We start from the raw sequence: 25,259 nt of genomic DNA, 5'->3' as shown, positions 1-25,259 counted from the left end.
CTGCAGTTTGTGCCTCCTGTTAGTCGGTTAAGGCCACTCCAAATAATCGAGATCATATCTAACAACTAAACATCCTGCAGTTGGGTGCAAGCCTCATCCGTCTCTCATCCTCATCCGCCTACTTAAGTAGAACTCACAAATACCAACAGTTAATGTTCATTGTTTTTGTTGGGTGGCCCGGCGTGCATTGCTAACATCTTAATGAAAGTGATCATGGGTCTGACTCCGTGGCAAGTATGAGCAGGTATGCTGCGTACATCCGCCTTCTCGTCCTAATTTCCTTATTCATTCTGCTGCTGCCGTTATCAGCTCTTTATGTATCCTCTTTATGATGAGAAAAGATTTCCTATTGACTGGTCTTTTCATAGGACTGTTGATGTCTGTGTAAAGAGTTACTTATTAGTATAAACTGCAGGTATTAAGCATTTAGATGTTATTGGGTGTGGCCAGTCGCTGCCATTCGTCAGTCGCTGCCATTCGTTCATTCACAGATAGGTTGAACAAAAGCATTCGTGTGATAATTGAGCATTTATCATGATTCTCCCGAGTTGGTGAATAACTCCTGAACTGCAGTTGGAGTGTTTCGATGCTCAATATGCTACTAAGGATCGTTAGTTCTGCCTTCCTCGACCTCGCCTTTACTTGTAACCATATGCTACATGGGTTTATCAAAGCTGAGTTCCACATAATGCTTTCATTCCTGGCTACCCTTCTCTCTCTCACTATAGGTTGTTAGGCTAGGGGTAGTACTAGTCCTGACTAGATTACCGAGGGGGGGGGCAACTGTGTGGCAATAGTCTTGAAAGACTCTTAAGATCTTAGCAACACTTTCTTTAGCGTTGAATGTCTCCATTAAATTGTGTACGTTGAATGTCTCCATTAAATTGTGTACGGGCTGAAGAAGGGTACCCACTAACATGGAATTAGTGGTAAGATCATTGTGCAATACATTCATTGCATTGAGACGTCGAGGATGCTAGCACCTGCTTTGGCTGGCTCATCCGGCTGGATGATGTGGGTCATGTGACCAGAACTCTTTGTTTGCCTCTCCTGAGGGACTTTAGTCACTACCTGATAAGATCACTATCGGCGATGTTAATAGCCACTTTCTGAGAGCATGATCAGTGCCAAGTAATCTTTAATGAAGGCTTGCGCTCTAGGTCCTAGCACTGTACAGCTAGTCAGCTGCGCCGCTTTCTTTTGCAGCCTGACAATGTCCTGATAGACAGGTCTGGTCACATAGTACTAGCTGACTTTGGCTCCTGTCTCAAGCTAAGGGATGATGGCACGATACAGTCAAAGGTCGCTGTCGGAACTCCAGATTACATTTCTCCAGAAATACTCCGAGTGAGTAGTAGTTGGAATTGTATCATGATCTACATCTACATGCCTGTACGCTATAAGCACTATGAGCACACAGGCCAGTGGCTTATGAAAACCAGTGCTTACATTGCATGATATAGTGTTTATTATCAACTTGTTCTATTTACCCATAATTTCTCTCATCACGCATCCTATGGTTTATTATGACTATTTGATATATCTAGTCGTGTGTTGACTCAGCTCTTGTGAGTTATTAGCTTCTCATTCCTTGACCATAGTTCATCGTACAACAATGACCTCATCCACCTTTGCTCCGTTATGTCGTTATGTCACTCCTTTATGTCACGCTTGATTAGATCTCACTAACTTATGAAATTATATATGCTTTCGTTTACCGTCTCTCAGCTGGTCTCGTTTAATATTCTCTTCCATTTTTTCTATACCAAAAATATTTTACCATTCAAATGCATTACCAGCATCTCACTATGTTGCTGCACTTTCGGAGCTACAACATAGTGAGATGCTGCCGCTAATGCTCTGCTCGTGTTTGTCCTTATCGACAGGCAATGGAAGATGCTCATGGTATTTATGGCAAAGAATGTGATTGGTGGTCACTTGGCATCTGCATGTATGAGATGCTCTACGGGGAGACTCCGTTCTACGCAGAATCACTTGTCGGTACATATGGCAAGATCATGAACCACAAAGTGAGTCCTCGCTTTTGTTGAACCTTTCATCCTTGTGTGGAATCGTCCTATCATATAGTTCAGTAACGGTGTTGTCTCATCAGCTTGCCAAAGTTTGTTAATATTTGCAGGAGGGCCTCTTCGACTTCCCAGCTGATGATGCGATCAGTGAGGAGGCTAAGGACCTCATGCGAAGGCTTATTTGTAGTCGAAAGGTTCGCTTTGGGCAGAACGGCATCGAGGATTTCAAGTCGCACCCCTTTTTTAGCAACATCGACTGGGATAACCTGCAGGCTGCTGAGCCACCATATGTACCCGAGGTTGTGGATGATGCCGACACGAGCAACTTTGATGTTGAAGATGAGGAATATAGCATAAGGGTTTGTGTCACTTGTTTATTCTCTTCCCCTTGTTGTTGTTTCTTCCTTCCCAGACTCTTCTCACCATTCCTCTCCCCTCATCACTGCTTCTCCCATGGTCACTCATCACTGCTCCTTAACTACATCTTGCTCTTCCCTTTTTTTACTGCTCTCTCCTTCCCTTCTCATTTACTGAGTTTCCATGCTTTGAATGGATTCGAAGTTTTTTCACTCTGAATCATAGATTTCCATTTAATCAAAGATAGCCATTTTGCTTCGCAAAATTTTTGCAAAGGCATTCACAGTGAGACTATTATTCAACCTCGCAGAAACACTCACTGCGAATGGATTTCAATCGGTAATGCCCAGTTAAGCTCTTCCCAGTGGAGGTAAACAAAAATTCATCGCATTTTATCACAGTACATGTACCACCTGGGTTTATTCTAACTACTATTGCCATTAACTACTACTACAGTGCAGGTTGACCACTGCGCTGGTGCCGACCTCTTTCTAGGATCAACTCTTCTAGCATAAAAAAGTTTTTCACTAGAAGCGATTGTCGTTCATACAATCTCTGAAGTAATAACTGTATAGCAAGTGGTAAATTACTTTGCTGTTTTATGATATAGGGGGAACTTGATATTATTAATAATAAAGAAAATTCTGATCAGGTATCCTGGCTGAGTTAATGCAACAAGTGTACAAAGCGTGAATTGGAAAGTGACCATGACCTGTGAGCGAGTCTACTGTAATAAGTTTAGTTTTGAGGAGTACATCGCCAGTCTTGGAAAATCGATAAAGTGCAACATTGGCTCGTTGAAACGGTAGGGTGCGAATTCGTTGGCAGAGGTCAACTGCGAATCCATTCAAACCCTGGAAACACAGCGAAAGGGCCCTTCTTTTCATAAGACATGAATGAGAATTTTCACTAGTAGGAGACAACTTCAACAATAGTTGTAGTCTTTCCTAGCTGTTCTCCTCGCCTAGCTTCCTTCTACTTCTACTAATATAGGATGAGATTTTCTAATGGTACATTAAACAGAAGAAATGTTTTCATTCTCATCTTTCCTATATTCAGGAAACGGCTCCACCTCCTTCGCACTCGGCTTTTTCTGGGCACCATCTGCCTTTCGTGGGTTTCACCTTCAGTAAGGATTGCGCTCTCTCAGATGTATCCATACTGAAGGACCTGTCAGTTTCTAGCTCGTCTGCGGGAGGGGCAGAACTAGACTCACTCGCAGCCCGTGCTTATGAGAAGAGAATTCTTAAACTCGAGCAGGAGAATAAAGAAACATCTAGAAAATTAGTTGGTATGTTCCTCTATACCATCATCTACTTAGATGGCACCATTGTCGTTGTATGTAGATTTATGACCAGAGGTTGGTGTCCCATATCATAATCCTTGCATTATAATCCAGAGTCGGTAAACCCGCGTCAGCCTGATAACACCTGATAGCCAACTGTCTCATACTAATGGTTGGTTGGCATGACTACATTATTGTATGCCTTAATAGCTGCAATACTTTCACCACCTATAGAATGCTATAACACTGCTAGGTGGGACAGTTTATAAGGTAAGTCATAGTGGGTATGACACTACTGGGTTATTGCATGGGGCCGTTTATAAGGTAAGTCATAGTGGGTATAACACTACTGGGTTATTACATGGGGCAGTTTATAAGGTAAGTCATAGTGGGTATGACACTACTGGGTTATTGCATGGGGCCGTTTATAAGGTAAGTCATAGTGGGTATAACACTACTGGGTTATTGCATGGGGCAGTTTATAAGGTAAGTCATAGTGGGTATAACACTACTGGGTTATTACATGGGGCAGTTTATAAGGTAAGTCATAGTGGGTATAACACTTCTGGGTTATTACATGGGGCAGTTTAGAAAGGCATTTTAATGCTTAAAAACTTTCAGAGAAAAATATGGTACAGTCAGTTAATGTTTGTTTTATTCTAGACTTTAAGTCTTCTTTAAATTCTAGGATATTTATTTTGTTGTACACAGGCCTACACGGATATATAACAGACCTACATGCATATATAACAGATCTACATGCATATATAACAGATCTACATGCATATATAACTGACTTACATGCATATATAACAGATCTACATGCATATAAAACAGACCTACATGCATATAAAACAGACCTACATGCATATAAAACAGACCTACATGCATATATAACAGACCTACATGCATATTTAACAGATCTACATGCATATATAACTGACTTACATGCATATATAACAGATATACATGCATATATAACTGACTTACATGCATATATAACAGACCTACATGCATATATAACAGACTTACATGCATATATAACAGATCTACATGCATATATAACTGACTTACATGCATATATAACAGATCTACATGCATATATAACTGACTTACATGCATATAAAACAGACCTACATGCATATAAAACAGACCTACATGCATATATAACAGACCTACATGCATATATAACTGACTTACATGCATATATAACAGATCTACATGCATATATAACTGACTTACATGCATATATAACAGATCTACATGCATATATAACAGACCTACATGCATATATAACAGACCTACATGCATATATAACAGACCTACATGCATATATAACTGACTTACATGCATATATAACAGATCTACATGCATATATAACTGACTTACATGCATATATAACAGATCTACATGCATATATAACTGACTTACATGCATATATAACAGACCTACATGCATATAGGTAGGACCTACATGCATATATAACAGACCTACATGCATATATAACAGATCTACGTGCATATATAACTGACTTACATGCATATATAACAGATCTACATGCATATATAACTGACTTACATGCATATATAACAGACCTACATGCATATATAACAGATCTACATGCATATATAACTGACTTACATGCATATATAACAGATCTACATGCATATATAACAGATCTACGTGCATACATAACTGACTTACATGCATATATAACAGATCTACATGCATATATAACTGACTTACATGCATATATAACAGACCTACATGCATATAGGTAGGACCTACATGCATATATAACAGACCTACGTGCATATATAACAGATCTACGTGCATATATAACTGACTTACATGCATATATAACAGATCTACATGCATATATAACTGACTTACATGCATATATAACAGACCTACATGCATGTATAACAGATCTACATGCATATATAACTGACTTACATGCATATATAACAGATCTACATGCATATATAACTGACTTACATGCATATATAACAGACCTACATGCATATATAACAGACCTACATGCATATTTTGCAGACCTACATGCATATATCACACCTACATGCATATATAACGGTACAATGTCCATAAACTATTCACCCAATGTTCATGTCAGCGTGTAGCAATTGACAGTTACAGACAGTAGTGAGTCATGGTACACAGTTAGTTGCACAACGGAATTAATGAACTAGGCCTGCAAGCTTACACCGTGAAATTTGCAGCTCGTGCTGTGATATACACAGTTTATCATGGGGCTCAAGTGGAAGGCAGGGTAGGCAGTGCTCTTGTGGTGAGCCATTGAGTCAGGAAACAGTTCATATTGCGCTGGGACAGCTGCGCTGTAGCTCTGACGACTCCAGGATAACCGGGCTCAGGGAGTGAAAGCTGCCGTAGGTCTTAGTACGTTAGCAGGCCTGAATAGGCTCATTGCATTTCTCCTTGTCGCCTCCTATTCATGCACTTATCTAACATATTTCAAAGCAACTTTTCATCAATTTTAGAAATCAATAGTTGAAGATATCGTTCACTAGGTGCAGGCAATGATAGTGTGAGGGAGTGGGAAGGAGTGTTGTCGGCACCCTCAGTTTGCTTTCAACTTTTTTGTTGCCCTCTGAATGCTTATCACAGTCGGTGCGCCTTAGCTGCTCATGTAGCATATGGAATAAGTGTTTTGCACCCAACAACCAACATTTCATGGTCCGAAATCTTTAATCTTTTCAAGGCCATTTCATATGAGACCTGGTAAAAACCTTAGGTAAAGCTCACGACTGTCTCCATATAGTCAGAATGAGTTGCCCCTGTGTACTAAACCCTCTAATGGGAAAGTCAGTTTAGGGAGTGAGTCGCAGATTCCGACAAGAATTTTGTTGTTTTCATTTGCAGAGGCCAACAATACGATACAGTCAATCCACCACAAAGGAGGCAGTGTGGCGCTCACCACGCCGTCAGCTGATGTCTCTAGTCTTCAGGAGGAACTTGGAGTGCTGAGAGAGAGAGTCGCTGACCTCCTCAGTGACAAGATGCTCCTAGAGGAGCAGCTGCGTGACGCCATTGCCGGTCGAGATCAGGATGAAGGCGTTCGGTCCGCCAAGGTACTTCCTGGCCCATTCTTTAGTCTTCAAGTTTTACTATGAGTAGCTGTGCAGCCAAATCTTTACTAGTTACTAGTATAAGAGCCTATCCATCTGCACACTAATATATACACTTGATATTCGTATTCTCAGCTGAGTGCACTGCCATCTTTACCACTCTACCCAGGGTTCTACATCAAAGAATAATTGTGCACACAGCTATTACACACGCCGATCTCTAAACGGCGCTATGGACTGCCAGTGTACTCGTTACTATTATAGTTGACAAGTAATTGACTAGTAATAGATAAATTTAATAAGTTGTGATAGTCATATAGCTACATGAGTCTTTCGTCTTGCCACCTGAGCAACATTATATCTCTTAACACCATTCAGCTCATCATCTGCGAACAGTTAGTGAATCTGCTTGAGTGTAGGTCGACCGAACTGTGGTCAGTGGGGCTGAGTGGCTTCTTGCAGGTTTTCAATCCCATATTATTACTTACTTATTATTATATTTTATTACCATCTCCTTGGTACCAACTGCTTTTTAACAAAACAGTTATAATTATGTTCAACATTTTCGTATAATTGTATCTACTCTTCTGACGATAAGTTTAAGGGTTTATATTTAGAATACATAGGTTTAGAATACTTATGTTTAGAATATTTAGGTTTAGAATACTTATGTTTAGAATATTTAGGTTTAGAATATTTATGTTTGGATTATTTAGGTTTAGAATACTTAGGTTTGGAATACTTAGGTTTGGAATACTTGGGTTTAGAATAATTAGGTTTAGAATACTTGGGTTTAGAATACTTAGCTTTAGAATATTTAGATTTAGAATACTTAAGGTTTAGAATACTAAGGTTTAGAATACTTAGGTTTAGAATACTTAGCTTTAGAATATTTAGGTTTAGAATACTTAGGCTGCACTCAATTTCAGTTCAACTCGTCACAAAACATAAAAAGTGTTAATAAAACTAACAACTGATTTTAGTCTTGCATCATGTGTGGACACTCATCCAAAAATGCGTAAGAATATACTGGAAAGTATTCTTTCTGTCTCTAGAAGGCATCATATCATATTCAAAAAACATCATCTGGCACTCTTTTATAAAGACTTGAAGGTAGACGTGCATCTTCAGAGGCTTGTAAAACCACAGCACATATACTGCAAAACCTCTATTTGAGCTCTATCAATGGTGCTCTATTTTTCAACCCTTCCCTTATAGTGACATTGTATTAGAGGGGATGTTCAAATAGAGGGTGGCGCTTCCCTTTCCGACTAGATGGTCAGAAATTGGGGAAGATAAATTTCGTCCTCGTATGGTTGAAGCGATGCTAAGGTCACCTATATTTTGAACTCTCCTTCAGGCGGAGCGACATTAATGCCGTGAACGTCAGCATTTTTGCTAAACGGTTTTTCATATACGTCAAAGTATCAGACTGAGCTAAAAAAGAAACAACTTTGAGTTGGTTCGGACTTCGATGTGCCATAACAATGGCTGCCATGTGTTTGTCGTACGCTGTTACTGAAGCGCGTTCTCATTGTTTATCTAAACGCTTTCTAGTCAGGTTGTAAACCATCTTATGGATGAATCTGAATACATTGGTCGGATTTATATCTTAGTGATTTCGAATCCGAGTGTAGTTATGATTATTCTGACGGCCGATCTTCTCAGACACATCGTCGCTTATACCATGGCAAACACGACAACTACGTGTACAACGAAAGAAATCATTGTTATCGATACAATCTAGTCATTGTTGGTACCATTTTGTGGAGAATAAAGATGATACGTAATGAATGCCAAAGTAGCAGTCGATCAGTTTCCATGACACTCATGATGCGCATTTGGGAGTTGTGCGCATTTTGCGTTACTGTGTGATGTGTTTTAATGGACATTCGCATAATGCAGGTTAACGTTGGCGCTCCGTTAGAAAAGGTAAGGAATTCTATGCTGTAGGTCAATTAGTAATGCAGTCTTTTCACGTTTAGCAGCATTCGGAACATTAGAGCATTGAGAACGCTCAAATCGGAATAAAAGCGACATAAGTGTGAAAACGTTCAAAATGGAATTGCTTGCACGGCATTTTCTTGCACATCATTCGCAGGTGCCATTTCCATCATTTGCAGGCGTGATACACCCGATGAAGATTTGCTACTAACAAAACTCGCTTGACTTTTGTCATTTCCATGTTGCGGATTGATACAAATTTATGCACCAGTTGTGTCATGAAAACAGTGTATTAGAGGTGGTGTTCAATTAAAGGGTGGCATTGTATTTTTCAACCTTTTTTCTATAATGGTATTTTATTAGAGGTGGCGCTGAAATAAAGATGAAGCTCAAATAGAGACTTTATGGTGTTTCACTTTTGAGTTAGGTGAAATTGGGAAAGATGTAAGCAAAACTCCTGTATGTATGCATTTCTCGTCGTTATTCCTTAGAACCCAAATTATGTAATGTTTGGTATTTTCACACAGCCATTGCGTGTGTCAATAAAGCTCGCAGCAGCACTTATCATTAGATGGATAGCTATCAGCAGCATCAGCCACTCTTTTTCTAGCTATGAATCTAACATAAATGTATGTCCCCTAGTCTCTAGAGAGAATTCATCTCAGCGATGAGTTTGGTTACATGTTTTACACTCGTAACAGTCAGTCATGTTATACCTCAAGGTGCTACAACTAGAAAAGTCTAATAACTCGGCCAATAAGGAGCTGCTGGACATCAAGGCCAAGCTCGAGTCGGAACAAGCAAAGATCCGACAGCAAACCAAAGAGCTGAAGGATGCTGTGACAGCGCGCAAGCTCGCCATGGATGAGTTCACAGAAGTCAGCGAGAAGGTTAGTGATCAATCACTACGCGGTGCAACACATTTAACATATTTCATATGCCTCTCACCGCTGCCCCTGCTGCCTCCTCCTTACATGTCTGCTGTCGCTGTTAGAGCCCCAGCCCAGAGCCTGATTGGCTTCCGATGTCCTATCACCAGGTGATCTTGCGAGATGTTGACCCTGTTTTAGCATTATCTTCGGTCCTTCAGCATCGTGGGCTCTCGTTTCCTTTTCTCTAGATGTTTATGGTTTGGCAACTCGTGTGCTTGTTTGAGGTGTCATTCTGGCTTTTTGACCTGACCAGTGGCGGGCATTGCGGATAGCTGTTGGATTTTACTGCCAAATCAACAGTTATCTTGCTGCATACTTCATCTCTTCTCTTTAAATAATTATTTATCTATCATTTTTGTATCTTGGATGTGCCTTTCCTTATTTACATCAATTGTTACAACTGATTTGAACAATTGATGTTCAAATCGCCCAACATTGTTGGGCGATTTGACATTGCCCAACATTGTTGGGCGTCAAATCGCCCAACATTGTTGGGCGATTTGACATTGCCCAACATTGTTGGGCGATATGCGACACATACCGTACTTTTCGGACAATTAGCCGCTACTTTTTTCTGATGATTTGAGCCAACGCTGCTTATATAAGGGTGCGGCTATTCTTTGGCTTTTTTTTTCATCGCTAGGGCACATTAACCAGAACCTCCGGTTAGTGCGCCTCTAGCGGTGAAAGAAAATACGAAACAATGCCTAGCGGTATGTCCATTAGGCACTAGGTTAAAAAACGTTGATTAATACGAAACTGTGCCGTTAGGCACTGTTCCGTTTTAAACGGGAAAGTTGCTGCCATGTTAAAAAGCACCGTCTTGAGTTCTGCGGCCTATACAAAGGTGCGGCCTATGTATTGTTTTATTATCGCCTTTTGGAAAATAAAGCAGATGCGGCGTAATAGGGGTGCGGTTTATAGTCCAAAAAGTACGATAGTTATTTTATTCTCAAATGTCTTTCATTTACTCATCAGTCTCCTTCATTTTCTGGAGTTCATGCTAGTATTGTGCTAGGTACAAGCAATGCAATGTAGAGAACTGTAAGGAAGTTGTGACACAAGAATTTCTACAACTTTATGAAGTAATAACTTCTTCCTGTTTTCCTCTTTGTAGCAATCATCAAATGTCTTTGGTATAGTAATATGCTATCTCGTATTGTTAGACAATGGTGCCCAGTAGATTTCAATTATGTACTAGAGCTTATCCATAGAACTAGTAAAATGACAACGCATCTATAGCTAATCTAGCAATAAGATTATGAATATTAGGCTAATTTAAAGACTGTTTTACAAAATCCTCTGACAGTAGTTAATGATGCGGTGATGGTTATCTGTAACACAAAACTTTTAGTTTGTCCGCGTTGATTGTCGGGTTCCTAACTAAAATGATGAGACTCCACATTTTCTTAATAGCTATTTTCATTCCCTTCGTAGTATACTGTATATATACATTGTATATATATACAGTATATATACAGTGTATATATACTGTATATATACAGTGTATATATACTGTATATATATACAATGTATATATACTGTACATATATACTGTATGTATATACTGTATGTATATCATTGTTATATACATGTATAACAATTGAAAGCTTATTGAAAAAATTGAAAGCTTATTGTTTTCAATTTCATTTGCTGTCTGTCTTAAATGCATACTTGCTCAGAGCAATGACCTTGACATAGCTGATATATCTTAATTGTTTCTAAACTGAATGCAGCAGATTTTGTATTCGTCTCATTGTGCTTTTCATTTTGATTGTAATGTTTTGTTTTCCTGTTTTTGTATTACTCATGACTAGCAACGATTCCATATGTTCATAGTGTGGTTCAGCAGTGGAAGTGCGATGCTTCACCGGAGATAACATGGGAATTTTGGCTCATGGGTGGTACTGTGAAAATTTGCTTTAATACCAATATAACAGTACACTTGTTACAGTCAGTCCTACTCTGGGGCCATTAGTGAAGCAGTAAAGGGTATCATGGCGCACAAATAAATAGATCCTAAACCGATCATAACATATGTAACAGCAGTGCTTCTTGTTCCAAACTGGTTCCACTCGTCTCCTGTGTCATCAATCTTCTCACGAGCGCAGATGAGCAGTAGTCCTTGTCGATTAACTAGTGCAATTCTATCTATTGATTATAGTTTGCTGAAGTACGATCACAGAAACAGAAGCTAGGGCGGCAACTACGTGAGCGGGAAGAGGAGCTCGATGAGATCAAGTCTAAACACTTCAGCATGAAGACTGAGTCCAAGAATAATGAGAAACGTAGTCGAGAGGTTTGTACCAAACATACCTGTTGGTTATTCTTCAGTCATGTCAAGCAAAACATTTGGACATGCTGGAGTCAGCTACCAGTCATATCAAGTAGTACATGCACGTGCTGGAGTCAGCTACCAGTCATGTCAAGTAGTACATTTACATGTTGCAGTCAGCTACCATTCATGTCAAGTAGTACATGTATATGCTGCAGTCAGCTACCAGTCATATCAAGTAGTACATGCACGTGCTGCAGTCAGCTACCAGTCATGTCAAGTAGTACATGTATATACTGCAGTCAGCTACCAGTCATGTCAAGTAGTACATGTACATGCTGCAGTCAGCTACCAGTCATGTCAAGTAGTACATGTAAATGTATGATGCGCTCTATCAGCTTCTATAATAGTTCATTACATCGTAATTGGTAAAAAGTACAAGTGGGGATTTATCTTCTTCAATGAGAGGGCAACTACCACTCAAAACTATTAGTGGCTTGACTGACCATCTCAGCACTCATGTGTGTGTCAGTAGATTCAGTTACACATGATCATATGTGATTGTCAGCCCTCGTCTGCTGGAATTATAATGGTTGCCTGGTTTTCCGCCCATTTGCTAGGGTCATTGCTCATCGAGAACTGCTGGCTACAGTTTTGGAGGTCATTCTTTTTGACAGTGAAATACCTACAAATACAAGCTCATTGTAGACAGAAGGATGCTTGCTGTTGAACCAACTCGGTTGGTCAGCTATTCCAGCTGAATCAAATCTTAAACTTGTAAACGTTACAATATATTTTATTGTTGGAGTAATGTGGTAATAAAGTTCCATATAAGTATACGAAGGATTCACATTTACTATTATTTCAACCTGCCGGTCTAAAATAAAATTGTCAAACGGTGATCAGTTCATAGTTAGAAAAATGTTGGAGACCACTGCATTACAGGACAGACAACAGTGTTTTTATCAGGAGTTATTACCTCTTGACTTAAGCAAGTTTTTTGTGCCTTACGCTTCACCACAGCCAGTTATGGCTCATTTTAAATTATCACTCGAAGATTCATTGTTGTAGCTTATTTTCATTTTGGTTGTAAAATTGCAGAAGTTCTCTCCTGCGCAAGCTTGTCACCTAGACGAATTCAGTATTAGTTTGAAGAGGTCTTGTTAGAATGGATAAATATGTCACCAAGACGTGACCTCATTCTTTATCATTTGTTTAGCTTTTCAGCAGCCAGGGCGCAGATGTCACCCAGTACCATGTACTGCAAATACTGCAATGTACATCATAACTTTTCATTTCTCCACGTCACAAGAAGTGTGCAAAGCTCATTCTCTCATCTCTCAACTATCTTGTTTTTTATATCTCATGATATGCCTTGTAGCTGGCAGCCAAGCTCGAAGAGGTCGAGACTGACTTACATAAACAAACCAAACTCAGGGAGAGATCAGAGAATTATTCTAAGGAGCTAGAGGCAGAGTTAGAATCTTTGCGACAATCACGAGTCAATGTTTCCTCTTTGTCATCCGTGGACCACAGTGGAGAGCTGCAGCGTCTCAAGCAGGAGCTCGAGAATGTTAAATTAGAGTGAGTTACTTTTTCATGACATGTTCACATTTTATGGGACGCTAATCGCTGTTCTACAGCCAGCTAAAGTTCTGCATCTATTGTTGCTCCACAAGCCAATTGTATTTAACATTTGGAGTTGTTGACTTTTTAAATTCAATAAATGTAGCTTCCTGCAAAGCAGAACGTTTTGCGCGATATGAAGCCTGATTCAAGGTTGGTACACATTTATGTATCGTTATTCCGTCAAGTTCTTCAGTGAAACCTGGCTGGATTTATATATTGCGCACTGTGAAAAGTATCACTAAACTGAATTGAACGATTTGGTAGGTACGAGGAGCAGCTTGAAATTGCGAGTCATAAATACAGAAAGGAAGTGAAGGACCTCAATTACCAATTGCAAGAAGCTGAGTCGAGATTAGCTGACATGCAGGATCAGGTGAGAAATTACCATAATTTGTCATCATAAAGCTATCTTCGCTGACATTCTTATCTCACCCCTACCTATTATTGCCTTTGTTTTATGTTGCTCCTATTTTAGCATTCAGGTAGCTTCAACTATTAAAGCTTTGCTTGACATTTTTACATAAAAAGCTACAACGGTAGCCCTCAATCTCCATCGTCAGTCACATCAGTACCTGTTCTTGATTGTCAAACCCGTATTACCAGCCATTCTCAATGGTCACTCCAACATCAGCACCTATACTCCAGGATTGGTTTGACGCTGTGTTCTCATTCTCCAGTTACATTTACATATTTTAATCAGTTTTTAGCTATTGTCTTACGCTTGAGGCCATTTCCATCATAACTGGATTTTATGGGTATTTTCATAGGTGAATTCATTACGAAATCGACTTCGAGCGGATGAGACGTTATCAGCTGAAGAGAGTGAGTTGATACAGGAAATTCGAGGGGAGGCTGAGAAGGAGCGAGTAATACTTGAATCTCACAATCAGACTCTCACTGACGAGATTTCACAGCTGAAGAACTCCTTCAATGAAATGCAGGTAGGAAGCCTTCTCATGATTCCATTTATATGTGCAAGCTGTATAGACGGACGAGTAGGTCAGCGCAGTATCTCAGGCTATTTGAGATTACAATCACTTAGTATTTAAATGCTCTAAAAAAACTACAAATATCTTTGGATCATATTTTCGGACAATACTGGAGACCGCCTAGTGGTTATGGTGAGAATGTGAAAGTTATACGGAGAACAAATCCTGAAAAGAGGGAAAGTCGAAGAGTTGGCCATGATAATTAAAGATAAATAGAAAACTCAAATGTCAAATAAAAATATATACAAGTTTTATTAATTTAAAGTTCATGTAGTCTGAATTTGATTGGTCACACATCTCAATCATCTACCTGTACATCTCAATCATCTACCTGTACATCTCAATCATCTACCTGTGCACAAGGCTACGCCTCAACTCCCCAGTCTTTAGAGTTAAGGCCATGTGACAAAAGTATTTCATTGCCGATGAATACTTCCTTTATATAGTATCCTACATAGGATTTAGTTTTTGAATATTGCTTTTCACAGATTTGTATTATATGTATTTATTTGTTTTAAAGTTATATGTAATACAAGTCTTTATTATGAAGTTCTTGAGTCGGGGAAGTATTTAATGAATTCTTGTTACACTTGCTCCAATATGTGGCAGTTTTAGCAAAGTATTATTGAGACAGATTAACCGCATATGTCGAGATTGTTGTATTGAAAGTAGGGGACTTGCTTTAAACTAACAAGCTTTGGAGAAAAAAAGCCATGAACATTATTTGCTTTTAAATCTTGAGCTCACAACATTCAGGTTTAAAATGTAGATCGTCTGATGTTTTCAGAGCAGTAACAGAAGGCTGCAAGAAGAGCTTGATACTCTCTCTGCTGGGGAGACTGTGGCAAATTGGGAGTCGCAGGTTACAGACATCATACAGTGGTGGGTATTATGCGTCCTCTCTTTCATCGCCATATAATAGATTTCCACATTCTCAAAACTTAAAGGTTGACTTGCAGCAAAATTCACATTAGTTATTTGATATGAAAGTATTCACTATGTCTTACTCTGCTGTGTTGTAGGTGCAAAATATGTGGAAATGTGATTACAAACTCTTAAAAGCTCAAAAACGAACAGTTAATCGCAGCCATCACAAAAACGCCCTAGATTAAAATATCTTTCCAAAACGGTTCAAATGGGATGTAGTTGTACAAGATGGCTTCTGTTTACACTTTCACGCAACCTCATTCGTCGAAATATTTTCACAAATATACTTTACTCATTCGATAAAACCATGTCTATTGTTCTTACGCGTCTATTTTATCGTCATTGTAATGCTATCGCTTTCAGCACTGATATCTTATAACCTACCGCGAAAATTTGTTTAATTTTTTAACTTTGGATCGAAAGAGTACATATCATTGTCTGATAAACATGACGAGCCTGTTGGTTACCTGTGATAATCGAAAAATGCTGCAGAAATTTTTCGCGAAGTATGGGTCACATGATCAGATTACGGCTAGATGATTAGACCAAGCCGAAACAAAACTGCAAAGTAGTGAGCATCTATATTTGATATGGGTCTTCGGCAAAACCCGAAGTGTTTGTCATTAACTAGTGCTACGACAAGTTTTATATTGAGCCTTTTATTGGTCTTTCAATTTACGTGAGCACATCACGTGACAAAACAATAACCAATTGTAATGACTACGTCAGGGAAATAACTGATTCCTATCTACGGCAGTTTTGTGATGGCTTCGATCAACTGTTTGTTTTTGAGCTTTTAAGAGCTTGTAATCACATTTCCACATATTTAGCACCTACAACACAACAGGGTAAGACATGGTGAATCTTTTGATACCAAATTACTGTAATGTGAATTTTGTTGCAAGTTAACCTTTTAAGTGATGCGTTTACGCATGGCATCTGCTCTATATCACCGGAAGTACAAGATGGCTTCTCATGTACTCAACACAAATGTCTAGCATTGCAAAAGCTGACCCGCTAGACACAGAGTTCATGCAGGACCCTCATGCAAATATAGTTGAGTTAAAATGTGGGTAAATGTAGATATTCGGGTGTTGTCAGGGTAAGCGATGAGAAGGAAGCGAGGGGCTACCTGCAGGCTCTTGCATCAAAGATGTCAGACGAGCTCGAAGGTCTCAAGTCAGCGGCGAGCGGCTCGACGAGTCAACGCTGGCAGGCGAGAAGGTCTCAGCGTCTTGACAAGATGGAGCTACTCAATCTTCAGTCGAGTCTGAAGAGCGAGATAGAGGCGAAGCAGGCGATAGGGGAGCAGCTGAGTCAGGCAAAGCAGGATCAGGTGGAGGCCGAGAGACGGCTGAGTGTAGAGACGCAGAGGACTGCTTCACTCACTGAACAAGTCGCGCAGCTTCGACAGCGTATAGAGCAGCTCGAGTCAAAGGATGGACCCATCAACACTGTCGGTGAGTGTCGAGATGCTATAAATAGCTCGATTGAAGTTGTTTCTCTTCAAGCTGAGCCACCTTTCTATGCAAATGTGACTGCGAGTTGTCATATCTACTTGTAATTGTGTTGTAGATGAAACCGGCAGACCAGAATCTCAAATGTCGTTCATGTCTTTTCTCACCAAGCAGCTGGTACGTAGTAACTACTCTCCGCTGTGCGTGGAGTTGTCTGTGCTTGAATTTATGTTTCTGTGTGTTATTAGTAGGTGTTGCTTGCGTAGCGTTTACGTCGGGTAGTGTGTGCCATTATGTTTCAGTCTTCCAGTGTGACAGTTCCCAATGCTGCTGACTTATCTGGTGAAGAAGACACAGACAGCGCTGTCCCCATGGGAAATGGCAGCACTGTGTCGACCCCTCGTGCGTCGCTCCAAACGGAGCATTCAAAGTATAGCATGATTCTGTCTCGCCCAGCGCAGGTTGAATCAGCTGCCTCTCGACCGGCCAACACCTATGAGAATACGCCTGTTGCTCCTGCCCATCTTCCTGAAGATGCAAGTGTGAGTGTGCAGCACGCACTCTTTATTTTTCGTTTGTCCTTTTGTAGTTGGGTGCACCTTGTCTCCATCTGGTCAGAGCACTAAAACCAGTATTTGGCATGCGTTTGCTGTCCATCTGTCGCTTGTAAAAGTTTTTTGTAACTGTCTATAAAATAAAAGAAAAATATTTATCATTATCGTATTTCTTGAAGCCTGTAAGGCTTTTTGAACAGCTTTTCTCAAAGTTCCTCATCAACTTGTCTATAATTATAGCCCGAGAGCAGAAGATCGCAGGGAAAGATTAACACATTTGGCGAGTTGGAAAAGCAAAGCTCAGATCCAAAGTCGCATCATTTCATTGTGAGAACTTTCAATGCTCCACTCAAATGCAACCACTGCACGTCCCTTATGGTGGGCTTGAACCGGCAGGGCACTGCCTGCGAGTCATGCGGCTACGCGTGTCATGTGGCCTGCAGTGACAAGGCACCCACTCCTTGCCCCGTACCATCAGACCAAACTAAACGGCCTCTTGGCATAGATCCTCACAAGGGCATCGGTACTGCTTATGAAGGTTTTGTCAAGGTATGTCCGCATCCGGCTACCATGCACTTGGCTAATGCTTATTCTCTTTGTATCCGTTGCTGAGTGTTTCATGGCGCAATCAAAAATTAGTGGGAGTTATTTTCTCTACCAGATTGAACTCCTTAGAGGTCCTGTTAAGGCGCGTGCACACTATCGCTCAAATCAACGTTTAGCTGTACAATGGCCTACAACGATGAGCTGGTTTGACATCATCACCAACGATAAGGTGTACACACTATGAGCGATTAGCTGTCAGTGACCGCTAGCTAACCAATAGAAATTATGTAATTGCATTCCTGATATCACGAGTTCTTTTGTTATCTCTTTTAATTATCTGATTACGTAATTCATCACGAGTGTACTTCTTTGCCATGCTTGCGAATATGAATTGACATCAATCTTCGCAAATGTTGAAATTGGATCCTAAGCAGTCAACAAACAGCCAATCAAGATGCTAACAGTTGCGATCATCGATGTCAAAGTTCAACATGTTGAAATTCCATCGCATCGTCGCTAGCAGCAATTACATTGACCACTCGTAGCAAAATGGTGTCATAGCAACCCATCGTCGCGGTCAATGGTCAATCGCACAGCTAATCGTTGATTTGAGCGATGGTGTGTACAGGCCTTTAGGCTATGTTCAGGTGAAACAATCTGTTAACGTCGTGTTAGTAAGCAGTCTTTTATGTTGAATCATCAAATTTCAGGTCATTGAGGCGTCACTCTTCTTGTAACTGACTAAAATATACATTCATTTTTATTCAAAAATGACTGCCGTCTCCGCCAGTCATTTGATGTTCTATGTAAAGAATAGCTCAATATTGCTTAGAGACTGCTGACCAATCAGTTGATGGCTTAGAGACAGCTGACCAATCAGTTGATGGCTTAGAGACTGCTGACCAATCAGTTGATGGCTTAGAGACTGCTGACCAATCAGTTGATGGCTTAGAGACTGCTGACCAATCAGTTGATGGCTTAGAGACTGTTGACCAATCAGTTGATGGCTTAGAGACAGCTGACCAATCAGTTGATGGCTTAGAGACAGCTGACCAATCAGTTGATGGCTTAGAGACAGCTGACCAATCAGTTGATGGCTTAGAGACTGCTGACCAATCAGTTGATGGCTTAGAGACAGCTGACCAATCAGTTGATGGCGTTATAACTTTGCATAGAGTACAATCATGTGCAAACTGATATCTTGATTTCTCAGTTATCTTATCGAATAAAGCCCAACAATTGTTGAGGCAGATAAAGTACTACCTTCAAATACAAACATGTATATATAAATATTTTATTTCTCTTACTGAGACAAACTACACATACTTATCTCCACTTGCATCTCCATTAATCTTTTTTAATATTATCATTCTTCTAATGATTTTGTAGGCTTCTAAAAGGTAAAACATTCTAGCGATGCGTGGGAGGAGTTTGTCATTCAAGGTCAAATCTCTAGTGTTAGTTCCACTTAGCATTCGACGCTCGAATGTACCACTGAAATGTTTTGCTAGCAGAAGAGCTGTGCTTCAGAAATAGCCTGCTAGTTATTGAAACATTGTGGAACTCAGGATTGACATTCTGTAAACATGACTGGTGGTGACCATAGTTTGTCGTTGATTCACACCCAAATATGAATATTTCCTATGATAACGAAACTAATGCTTCAAATGTCCTGAATTTTGTGATTCTACATAGAAGGCTGCCTAACATCATGATGTTAACAGATAGTTTCACCTGAACCTTGCTGAACATGACCATCAAGAATGGCTGGTGTATTTCTCAAGGTCATAGGTACATAGGAGCCCCCTTCCTCTAAGAGCCCTTAGAATAATCTAAAATGACACTTCATTCTCATTGGATAGTCTCAGCATTAGTATTTGTTCATCATGACAGAGCTCACACCGGTCTGCCCGTTCACCGCTTATACTCCAGTTTGTTCTGCTGCAGGTTCCGAGAGTTGGTGGCATAAAGAAAGGCTGGGTGAAGCAGTTTGTTGTCGTGTGTGACTTCAAGTTATTTCTCTACGACATCCGTGAAGAGAGGAACAATGTGACTGCTAGTATCACAGTTAACCAGGTGCTTGATATGAGGTGAGAGACCACATTTCCTCTCTCTTGTAGGACTAGACCCGTAGTTGATATAATGGTGTAGTTGTCATATGTATTGTATATACATGTATATAATATATATAACTTGAAACAAACATTTGTTTCCCATCAAAACTAATTTTAAGATCTGTAGATCTGTCTCAGAATTATGGTTGTCGTAGTTTTGTTATTGTATTACCTTAAGCTAGAGTTTTAGCTTCTACTAGATGTATACATACTTAGGAGATGATTAAATTGTGGTTTTAAGATCAACAGTCAACAGTAGTCAGTCTGAGTGAGTTGATGATGATAGCCTTTTATTAGGATTCTAGACATCAGAGTTCCATTATAATATTACAGAGTATTATACAGTCAAACCTCTAAATACAAATTTCATTCGTTCTCACACCTTCATATCCTAAAGTCATCTTATGTTGGAACAAATGTTCTTATAAAGTAGTTATAAATACAAACATTCTTTTGTCACTTTGCCTATGAGAAGTGTGAGCTCAGCTAAGTGTAAGTTCTAATGTACAGATGGTGATAAGTTAACTTATTCTAACTCATCCCAACATTCTTACTAAGTATAGTTCAGACTAGATTACCGTACTTTTCAGACTATTAGCCGCTACTTTTTTACGATGTTTTGAGCCATGCGGATTATTTAGAGGCTGCGGCTATTCTGTGGTTTTCTTTTTCAACGCTAGAGCGCATTAACCGGAATCTCCGGTTAGTGAGCCTCTAGCGGTGAAAGAAAAGACGGAACAGTGCCTAACGGTACTGTTCCGTTTTAACTAGTAAAGTTGCTGCCGTGTTAAAAAGCACCGTCATGAGTTCTGCGGTCTATTCAAAAAGTTCGGCCTATGTATTGTTTTATTACTGTTTTTTGAAAATAAAACAGATTCGGCTTATATAAGGTTGCGGTTAATAGTCTGAAAAGTACAGTAGTTACATTTTCATACATTTTTGTTAGTGTATGTTTGTATGGTTTTTTGACTTATTTTCATCAGCTGGTCCTCTTTCACCTAAAGACTGTGATGAAGTGTGGAATGGTAGATCGTGGAAAATATTTTGGGTGTAGAGTCGAATATCGTCAAACCTCAACCTATGAAGTTAATCCATTTTGATAGTTTTTTTTATACCCTAGGACACTTTTATTTCGCTAGTATTTAGTTTCGTGAGTAGCGCACAAAGTAAAATTTCGCTGCAACTTAATTTCGCAGCTCTGATGAGTGCAAAAATATAGTGATGTGAAAATAAATGCAGTGGAACAAACAGGTTATTCTGAGGCAATAATAAATGTAAAGCCCCTTTAGGCTGCTAGATGACTTCGGAGATTTTTTAAAAAATGATCGAACATCGTGTGTTTATTTTAGTAATATTTGTGTTTAGTTGCTAAACATTACTCTTCCTTTTTCATCACATTCACCACCCAGACCAGCTGTCTCGGAACATTATGTTTTTAATAGTAAAAAGGAGGCTATGAAACTGTTCCATTCGAGTGTCATGAAGCTAAACTATTTGAAGGAAAACTGCATACATATGTGCTGATTTACAGAACTACAGTAATTTTTATTTTACTTTATTACCGTAATACTTGCAGCTATTTAGTATTTAACGAAAAATTTTTTGTCATTCGTATGTTAGGATTACTTTGTATGTTTAAACAAATACTGGCTCGATGCTTTTATGTTTTATGTAAAGCTGATCATAAGTCGAGCTGGCATTTCGAGTTGTATGTTCGAAATTCAACTTTCAAGGAAATCATTAGTAAAGGTTTGGCTGTATTTGTGTTTGACCCTCCAGAATATGGCAGCCTATTGATTATAACTGCTTACGGCTAGCTACATACGTCACCGATATATTAATTATTTTAGCTGCAGAAACTAGCAATTTCTCGAAAACCTTTTACAGTGTACATGTTATTGTAGGCTGTAAAGCGTTATTGTAATGTAATTGCGATGGAACGGTTGTTGCAATGCTGTTGCAATGCATGTTTCGTAACTATATAACCATGTTGTTTGTTTGGCAACCTAATTGATCAGTCAGATAGGGGACTGGCGTGTAATGTTAGTCTGACTGCAATAGAGTAGTCAGACATCTTTCTGTTTGATTTTCGTACAGAAGTGTGCCCCGGGCAATGCACATGAACCATGTGAGGCGCTGCCGCTCGCTGCCCTCTCTCACAGTTTCTGTGTCAAGGCAGCGATGTCGGCAGCGGGCTCATAGCCTATCTGCTCCCAGGTGATGTTCTCTTTCTTCCATCTTTTGCCATTTGTCGCTGTGTTAGCTGTTGCAGTCGAGTTGATAATATTGTATGCTTAGACTGCCTGCTGCCTTTCTCAGAACCATACGTTTCTAGACATTAAATCTCACCTCTGTCGTCTCTCAGTCGTGACAGCACTTTGCTCGTCATCCTTTCATGGATCGCTCGCAGACCGTAGTAGGTATAAGAAGTGCTCAGCTGGACTCACATGCCTGAAACGTACTTTTTACGGGCCTCTATGAATGACAAAAGTGTTTTAGAGTCTGTGTTTAGACGTGCTTCTAGTCAGAAGTTCCTGGTTTTGAAAAAGGGAAAGTTGAGCTGCTCTCCCGAAAAAGTTCTGTCACGTGGTGTTGAGTGTCTGTGCGCTTACACTAGTTTTTGTTAATATGTACTCGCTTGATTCAATTGGCACAAGTGGGTCATCAGTCACCTGCCTTTATGAGTTTTTATGGTTGGTAGTCGTGTGCTCAATTCTCTCTCTCCATTAGACGTGTCTGTGTCCATGTCATTATTCCATTCCACTTCACGGGCCTGGTTGCACAGTTGTATCTCATTGTGTCTTCACGTATAGTTGTGTCACATTTTGACCTGCGTTTATGTCATGTTCTGACATGCGCTTTTAGGGATGACGAGTTCTCAGTCAGTTCGGTGCTAGAGCTGGATGTGATACACGCGAGTAAAAAGGACATACCATGCATATTCAGGGTAAGTTATACATCTTACGTTACATGCGTGCAAGCAGGACATACCAAGAATAGTAAGTTGGTAAGTCATACAGCATATGTAAGTTGTACATCATATGATACACACGAGGAAGGACATACTAAGCATGTTCAGGGTAAGTTGTACATCATGTGATACCCACGAGAAAGGACATACCAAGCCCATTCAGGGTAAATGTTGTTTCTAATTCTAGGTGACGACATCTCAGTTGACAGAGCCAGGAACAAAGCACTCAGTACTCATGCTTGCCGACAGTCCTCAGGAAAAGCAGCGCTGGGTTGGTGCCCTTACAGAACTTCACAAGATCCTGAGGAAAAATGAACTACCAAACCTAGCTTCATACCAGTGTAAGGAGTTGTACGATAGCTCCTTGCTGCTGCTCAAGAATCCTCTCTCCGCATGCATTTACGGTAGGTTGTTTACTACTAAACACGCCTTGCACTTACTCTTGCGCCTTTTACATGAGACCTATACGTACATGACACCCTCTGATGGGTCCTGTTAATATGACAGTCGTCATACATCGCTATGATATAGTGTATCTTCATTGCAGACAAGGAGCGGCTGCTGATGGGCACAGAAGATGGACTACATGTTGTAGAGACTGCCCGTGATGGTGAGATTTCTCTCTCTATTCTTGTTTAATTAGTAACACAGCTTGTACTACTTGTAGACAGGGTTTCTATCTATTGTGCTGGTGCTTTTAGAGATAGCGAGGGTTCATGGAGAAAAGAAACCGGTCTATGCTGTCCAGCTCATACCAAATGAACAACTTGTGCTAATTATTAGTGGCAAGCAACGGCATGTTCGTCTCATACCCTACCTTGCACTGGAAGGTATGCGATACAGCCTTACTCTTATTAGAAAACAAATATTGTTGTCACTAACAAGGTTAGTTGTCAGTAGTTGTTGATCATGTAAGCCATGGGATTGTTGGTCTTTAGCTGTTGTATATTTTCCTCTGTGTTTGTAGATCATGCGATTATATACTGTATCTTCCTCTGTACTTGTAGGTCGTGAGATCGAAGGGGTTAAAATAAATGAAAGCAAAAACTGCACTACTACATGTGTAGGACTGCGTGAGGGAAGCAGGTCTTGTCTCTGTGTTGCTGTTAAGCGCACCGTACAGATTTATGACTTGACGCGGACGAGGTTACGACACAGGTCAGCAGAAATAGCAGAAACTCTCATCGCCTTCACCACTTCTCTTCTTTCCTCTTCCTCTTGTTTTATAGTCTTCCTCTCTTTCGACACGCAGGTGGTTAAGACAAGCTGATTAAAGGACTCAAAACCGCTAACATTGGGAAATGTCAATATGGCTGAGGCTAGCATTTCTTGTCTTGCCCCAATGATACGTACTGACATTACTATAAAAAAGTGACACTCGTTATTGATAGTTTGCTGAGTCTAATTCGAAAATATGCCTCTTCCAAATTATCAATAAATATCAGTCTTCCTGGGTAGAATGTTACTGTGACACGACAGTGCATGTCTCGATTCGCTTTAATCTCTCATAGCATGTCATCAATCGTATCAATATATTGTGGTCTGTTCTAAAAGCCTCCTTGTTGTTGTTGGGTGTTTGTTCTGTAATTCCTGTAAAGGAGTGACCTCTAACTCCTTATCTAACATTCATGTTTGTTTTGAAGGAAAGTAAAAGATGTACAGGTACCTGGACACATACAATATTTGTCATTTGTGAATGAACGACTGATCGTAGGTTATCCTTCTGTCTTTGCCCTTTACACGGTCCAGGGAACTGCTGCTCCTCTTGGTAAGTGTAGATATATATTCATGTATATATATTTATATGTTATATGTCTATTTATATATTTTATATTTCTATTTATATGTCTATTAGATGAATTGGCGTTGCCCGGGTAATAAAAAAGCCCTTGGACAGAAACTTTATTTTTGTTCAACATATACAACATTTACCATTCTAACTTTTAAACTTCATATCATGAGAAAAGTGTTTTTGTGCCGGTCAAATGAATTAAGAGAAAAAAAACAACTGTGAAAGTTTTCAAACTTTTTAAAACAACTGCAACTTTTAAATTTCATATCATGAAAGAAGTGTTTTGTTGAAATAAATTAGGAGAAAAAATAAAACTGTAAAGGTGTTTAAATGTGAAATAATTAGAAAGT

The 25,259-nt window shown here is 39.7% G+C and overlaps 1 protein-coding gene across 1 annotated transcript in view; it reads left to right on the top strand.

The window, feature by feature from the left end:
* LOC137400249 (serine/threonine-protein kinase MRCK alpha-like) overlaps nucleotides 1-25,259 on the top strand; it is a 51,808-nt gene that overhangs the window by 18,109 nt on the left and 8,440 nt on the right. Inside the window, exons 6-27 of the mRNA XM_068086577.1 lie at nucleotides 1,207-1,347; nucleotides 1,887-2,030; nucleotides 2,144-2,389; nucleotides 3,447-3,678; nucleotides 6,574-6,782; nucleotides 9,446-9,613; nucleotides 11,820-11,954; nucleotides 13,312-13,514; nucleotides 13,824-13,932; nucleotides 14,327-14,500; nucleotides 15,336-15,430; nucleotides 16,577-16,935; nucleotides 17,051-17,109; nucleotides 17,235-17,474; nucleotides 17,727-18,035; nucleotides 19,980-20,122; nucleotides 23,012-23,093; nucleotides 23,305-23,521; nucleotides 23,665-23,727; nucleotides 23,819-23,947; nucleotides 24,125-24,275; nucleotides 24,761-24,885. Coding sequence (XP_067942678.1) covers nucleotides 1,207-1,347; nucleotides 1,887-2,030; nucleotides 2,144-2,389; nucleotides 3,447-3,678; nucleotides 6,574-6,782; nucleotides 9,446-9,613; nucleotides 11,820-11,954; nucleotides 13,312-13,514; nucleotides 13,824-13,932; nucleotides 14,327-14,500; nucleotides 15,336-15,430; nucleotides 16,577-16,935; nucleotides 17,051-17,109; nucleotides 17,235-17,474; nucleotides 17,727-18,035; nucleotides 19,980-20,122; nucleotides 23,012-23,093; nucleotides 23,305-23,521; nucleotides 23,665-23,727; nucleotides 23,819-23,947; nucleotides 24,125-24,275; nucleotides 24,761-24,885 — 3,733 coding nt within the window. The remainder of the gene's footprint in view (nucleotides 1-1,206; nucleotides 1,348-1,886; nucleotides 2,031-2,143; nucleotides 2,390-3,446; nucleotides 3,679-6,573; nucleotides 6,783-9,445; nucleotides 9,614-11,819; nucleotides 11,955-13,311; nucleotides 13,515-13,823; nucleotides 13,933-14,326; nucleotides 14,501-15,335; nucleotides 15,431-16,576; nucleotides 16,936-17,050; nucleotides 17,110-17,234; nucleotides 17,475-17,726; nucleotides 18,036-19,979; nucleotides 20,123-23,011; nucleotides 23,094-23,304; nucleotides 23,522-23,664; nucleotides 23,728-23,818; nucleotides 23,948-24,124; nucleotides 24,276-24,760; nucleotides 24,886-25,259) is intronic.

This window comes from Watersipora subatra, chromosome 7 (assembly GCF_963576615.1).
Source record: "Watersipora subatra chromosome 7, tzWatSuba1.1, whole genome shotgun sequence".
NCBI classification, from domain to species: Eukaryota; Metazoa; Bryozoa; class Gymnolaemata; order Cheilostomatida; family Watersiporidae; genus Watersipora; species Watersipora subatra.
The sequence above is the reverse complement of the archived record's forward strand: the minus strand, read 5'-3'. Positions and strand labels throughout refer to the sequence as shown.